Source organism: Formica exsecta, unplaced genomic scaffold, assembly GCF_003651465.1.
Source record: "Formica exsecta isolate Colony F162 unplaced genomic scaffold, ASM365146v1 scaffold218, whole genome shotgun sequence".
NCBI lineage: Eukaryota > Metazoa > Arthropoda > Insecta > Hymenoptera > Formicidae > Formica > Formica exsecta.
Genome location: NW_021849477.1, coordinates 10,508 through 16,743, shown reverse-complemented (window position 1 = coordinate 16,743; position 6,236 = coordinate 10,508). Strand labels below are relative to the sequence as shown.

General features: G+C 32.6%; 1 protein-coding gene across 7 annotated transcripts in view; it reads right to left on the bottom strand.

Annotated features, from left to right (window-relative positions):
- Positions 1–2,968, bottom strand: part of LOC115235278 — a 14,767-nt gene extending 11,799 nt beyond the window's left edge. Inside the window, exons 1-3 of one of the 7 annotated variants that reach the window (XM_029806943.1) lie at positions 2,286–2,967; positions 442–613; positions 92–357 (exon numbers count right to left, since the gene is read on the bottom strand). In XM_029806943.1, coding sequence (XP_029662803.1) covers positions 92–348 — 257 coding nt within the window. In that variant the 5' untranslated portion in view covers positions 349–357; positions 442–613; positions 2,286–2,967. Of the gene's footprint in view, positions 1–91; positions 614–2,285 lie in introns of all 7 variants that reach the window. The other 6 variants (XM_029806944.1, XM_029806945.1, XM_029806946.1 and 3 more) reach the window with 6 other exon arrangements.
- Between the last annotated feature and the right edge of the window lie 3,268 nt (positions 2,969–6,236).

Here is a 6,236-nt window from a genome sequence, read left to right as displayed (position 1 = left end):
TATGTATGTATATAAAATACATTAATCGATATTTTGTCATATGTATTCGATCATATAAATCGGCAGTACAAAGTAAGATTTTGCAGATCACCTGTTCGCAATCTTGTCTGAGGGACTCATAGAAGCGACGATGCCCGGATTCGGTAAATCAAATAATTCTGTCATTATCTTTTCGACATTATCATCATATTCCGATGATTTCTGAACTATGATCTCCTGGCGATCCATGATCGCTTCGAAAGCACATTTGTAAGATGCGATTCTTGTGGCAGGTACTCGATAACGCGCAGCCGTTACTTCTCGAGACGTCAAAGGCGTCACGGATCCTGCGGATGTGATGCTGCGCATCGACCGACGCTTAGAAAGTTTTATTTGTCAGCTCGCTAACATGTCTCATTCGATTAACATCGGTGTACCATCGCTGAATCTTTTTGCTCAAACCTGTTTCCGGTATAAGTAGCGAATGATCGTCGAAGTTCAATCAGTGATTGAGGCCGACGACCGTCGTCAGTCGATTAGATACAGCTGAGAAAGGCGAAATTGTTGTCTCACACACACACGCCTTATATTATTCCGCCGCTTGCAGTAGTAACATCAGTGGAATTGAATATCGCTGAAACGACGAGATCTGATATATATCGCGGTGAGTCCGACATTCGCTAAGATTCGAGATTATTAGTTCTCTTAAAAAAATAATTTAAAAAATGTTCACGTAATCTCAGGTTTTTTTTTTAATCTTCTCTCTCTCACTCTCTTATTAATTACATTTAATTTTAGTTTTTTAAATTTAATCATTTTTAGATTTTCTTAATTATAATCTCATATTCATTTTGCATACAATAAAAAGTTTACAGCTACCGTCATCGTTACATCTTGTAAGAAAGGAAAGATTTAACATTAGTGAGGAATTTATGCAAATGTGGGGCTTGTAATATTACATCAAGATTATAAACATATATTACTGCTCTATATTTCATTAAACTGGACCCGAAGCGTTTGCAAAATGCACTTAAGAATCAAATACATATTATATGTATGATCGATTAGGATATATTAATTTAGAAGATTAATTTCTTTAAGTAATCACCAAAAAAATTTATTAACTTTTATATAAATTACTTTCTTATAAATTAGATTTCGAAATAGTTATAATTAATTATAGACATGTCGCGTAAGATTTAATTCAATTTGCGTTAATAAATTTTTTCAATCCAAGGAATAGCGAAGAAAAGAAAGCAGTTATCGCATTGTATAAATGCGAAGCACACATACAGGGCGATTCATCGAAATAGCGATTAATTAGCGAAGCGGCGAAAGGAGCGAGCACATGCGTCCAATCGACTATTGATAAACACCTGTTGCGCTCGATGCGCGCCACGTGGCATGCGAAACTACGCCGGCCGCCTATGTCTCGTGCACGATCAAAGAAAGAAAATGAATCATCTGCACGCTCCTGTTCCGCGTAATATTGAATGCCAATTTGCATAAATTTCTTATACTGCGACATCCTGCGCGATAAATACCTTTTTAGTTCGCCGTTTCTTTGATCGCCACAAAGAGCTCATTAATGCAAATTATTTTCTTGCAAGTCTCGCACGACGTAACTACAGTTAATCCTAGCTCTTCTATACTAATAATTGATTTGAATATTTGTTTAGAAAACCACAATGTTTATTAATTTATAAGAAGATAATTTACGTTAATAAATTTTTTTATGGTGATTATATTTAAAAGATTTAATTCTAAATTCTAAACTAACATCATCATTAATCATACATATAATACATTATATAATACATTATACTGAGTATAATAAAGGCTATAATAATAAAATAATGATCCAATAATCCCCGTAAATATAAAAAACACTGGTTATATAATAATGGATATAAAATTATTGTTATATTGTTTTTCTTTGAACATGCGGTTTCGTATTTAATGTATTTCTAACTGTGCATGTCAGCATTTTATTGATATAAAAATCAAGCCGAGATATTATAAACATATTGCATGCAATTGCTATAAATAAAATTCTAGTACAGTAATATGTTTATTACGCGCTCTTTATTTATCTAAACGATGCGTCGCGGCAAGAGACCCAGTGTCGGCGTCCTTGCGACTCTGAATCAATTTGATAGATAAACACGCTTCTTGTTAGACCTTTGATATAAACGCAATTTTTTTTATAAAAGATGTACAAGTTGATTTATCGAAAGAAAGGTCAATCACCGCACATCATCTCTCGTAATATATTTGCGCAAATATAAAAGGAAATATATACATACGGATAACAGCGTGATTGTGTCATAAGCCTTGAAAGATGTTTACTTTGGCAAGGGCACTCTCGTGTCGGAAAGGAAATAAATAATTCAGATTCTAATAAAGCAAATCGCAAATACGCAAACTATGAAAGTCACATGCTGATTGATTTATCGATGCTTTCGAGATCTTACGTATATCAGACGGTTTTAATTTATTACACGTTATTACACACAAATCTTTAATCATTAATGAGCTTATAGTTATTCCTCCGAGAATAATTTTATATATATATATATATATATAAAATGATATTTATAATACGAGTAATAATGCCGCGATAGATAGATACAAGAATTTTTCCGAAGATTTTTTGTGGTATTTCGTCAATTATTGTTAAAAAATATTTTCGCGCGATGTTGATCATACACACAACCTTTATCGAGCAAGTACTGTATCCATTATCACATGTGTGTATCATTTAAAACGTGTATATCTATTCACTCCGACAAAGCGTAACATTAACGAACGTCTATCCGGCACAAGAGGTACGTCGGAACTGTCGCTGTTTCCTTTTGCAACCCTGGAGCCCTCGAGGCGGTACGGCTACAGTAAACAAAGGAGGAGGAGTCTAAAGCGTTGAGCTTTAAAAAAGAAAACCATAAGAACGGTGAAGATAGATAGTCTCTTCATATTCGAAAGGGATTATTTAGCTCTGATATTTGTAAGCGAAAAATATCAAGAGATTTGAAAGATCTCAATTGGATATATATATATTCGAGAATTTTATTTCTCTATGATTAATTAAATATAAAAAATAAGATACAATTATAAAAAATAAGATACTCGCGTATATTATATATTGAAATATATCGTTTCCAAAAGTACATTCGGAGCAAAATAGTATTAAATATTGTCTATGAAAAAGTTGCTTTCGATCTAAATTTTTTTAAACTTCTCCGAAAATCTATTCTAATATATATAATATTTCTTTCCGGCTGGTAGATATTTCTTTTCAGAATGCTTTGCATACCATTGAATTTTTGCAGGAACGATGTAACTTGAGATATACATATAAGTTGGTCTATTTCAATGAATACAAGCTCATTCCTAACGATAACAAAATTTTTTGCTCGTTTTGTCTGTACATCTTGCATTTCTTTTTTTCTCCGTAGAATATGATATCGATTTTATCACCTCGATAAATTATTCGTATATTATACACGCACAATATTATTATATTCCTTATTAAAATACACAATGCGTCTTTTTGCACATGTCGTAGCTTCCTTCTATCACTTTTTCTTCCTCTTGTTTTGGTTCATCGTCGATTGATATGTTATAAAAACGATAATTAAAGTAATATAAATTTTCTTTCAAAATTAAACTTTGAACGATTATATCGTTCATTTGTAGGTAAAATTGAAGGACATACTATTATATATTAATATTATTTTTTTTATTAAACTACACTATAATAGAAGATGAAAATATGTATATATATATATATAAGCAAACGAAGAATTTTACAAGGATCATTCAAAAACCTCTCAAAGAAATACTTGCGCGATCTCTCTTCTCAGTGATTTATATATACACACGTGTCTAAGCTCTTTCCCATACTGAGTATCGGACAGGTTCGTCGCGCTATTTATATTACTAAATCGTGATACGCAATAATGGACTATAGGAAGCTTGACCAATGAGATCGTCGTTTATGAGTTATCTCGGTGAACTCTATGTAGTTTGATAAAAAACTATTGGATTTCCTCGTCCATTTCATCATTTCTCATCCTTCTCTCATCGGATCAACGAGGAAATATAAAACTTCTGCATCGCGTAGATAAGATAATATGGTTCCCTTTCCGGTGGAGGGAGAGAAAAAGATGAATCATCACACAGAAGTCGTAGAAGCGATGATTGCATTATATAATTTCCATAAGAAAAGAATAAATTTCATATGACTCGTTTCATTGCTGATATTTTAGCGCGCCTTGTTATATACGCATATCGTATATACATGATTTGAAATGAAAATGCGCCAGCTAGGCTGCGTTCGGAAACATCACCCGTGTGCACACGAGCGTCGTTCTATCTTTGTATTTACTAAAAGTAGAACGATGCTCGGGTGCTATTTCCGAACGTACCGCTACCAGACAACTATGTATTGCGTTTCGCAATGTTTGTTTCGTAAGATGACTACCGACTGAGAGATAGAATGAGTTAATTAATTCCGTCTCGATTGATTTTATAATATAATCGTATAATAGAAAAAAATTTTTTTTTTTTATAGAATATACATTTGTATATATATAATATTTTTATATGGATGTACCGCATACGATATATCGAATATGATTCGTATTCGATATGATTCTATGGCTATAATGAGACATCATCGATGCGATTTTCATATTTTTAGATATTCTAAAATGAATCGTTTTCGACACGTGCTCTAAACCGGTCTAACGAGTTATTCTACTACACATCTAAATTCTATATCCTACATTCTAAGGCTACGTTCCCGTATCTATTGCCAGTATTAATAATATGGTTCCCTTTCCGGTGGAGGGAGAGAAAAAGATGAATCATCACACAGAAGTCGTAGAAGCGATGATTGCATTATATAATTTCCATAAGAAAAGAATAAATTTCATATGACTCGTTTCATTGCTGATATTTTAGCGCGCCTTGTTATATACGCATATCGTATATACATGATTTGAAATGAAAATGCGCCAGCTAGGCTGCGTTCGGAAACATCACCCGTGTGCACACGAGCGTCGTTCTATCTTTGTATTTACTAAAAGTAGAACGATGCTCGGGTGCTATTTCCGAACGTACCGCTACCAGACAACTATGTATTGCGTTTCGCAATGTTTGTTTCGTAAGATGACTACCGACTGAGAGATAGAATGAGTTAATTAATTCCGTCTCGATTGATTTTATAATATAATCGTATAATAGAAAAAAATTTTTTTTTTTTATAGAATATACATTTGTATATATATAATATTTTTATATGGATGTACCGCATACGATATATCGAATATGATTCGTATTCGATATGATTCTATGGCTATAATGAGACATCATCGATGCGATTTTCATATTTTTAGATATTCTAAAATGAATCGTTTTCGACACGTGCTCTAAACCGGTCTAACGAGTTATTCTACTACACATCTAAATTCTATATCCTACATTCTAAGGCTACGTTCCCGTATCTATTGCCAGTATTAAAAATCTATAGTGTACGTGACGTAAATTATAGATTTTCAGTATTGGTAGTGAATATCGGAACACAGCCTAAATATCTTACGATTTAAGTAACATAGAATCATCGGCATCATGATAGACCAAAAGAGAAAATAAGCAGGCGCGTTTTCTACTCGGTCAGAGTTTAGTTTAACGTAAATCGTTCCTCGAAGTCGCCTGTGAAGAAACGTTTAATGAAACTTGACGCCTACAGCGACCCTAAACATTTCTTAGCTATGCGGAATAACATGTGGAGTTAAAAAAAGAGCCGGGCCACCTAGATTTATGCAATCAATTTGTACGCAACTAATTGTATAGATACATATGTTGCAAATAAAATTTGTAAACCAGAAATATATTTAACATGAGAGAGGTGAATTTTTCTTACCAATTGTATTATGTGAAAAATGCCGAAGATACGAGTAAAAAATTTATTTTGTCGACCAGAATTTTTTCTATTGAATAGAACACTTTGACAAAAGAAAACTAATTTTTAATTTGTATTCTAACGCAATTCATGCAACATAAATTTATTACTTACAAAAGGAATCTCGTTATAAAATTATTGACTGGTAATGATGAATAGTAATTAAACAACTAATGTTTGAACAAGAAAAAAGAGAAATCCAAGATAATAGATAAACAAATTCCTGTAAAATGTTTTATCAGTTAAGAAGATCTTTCATAAGACATGAAGAAAGACTGTTGAATAATTCTTT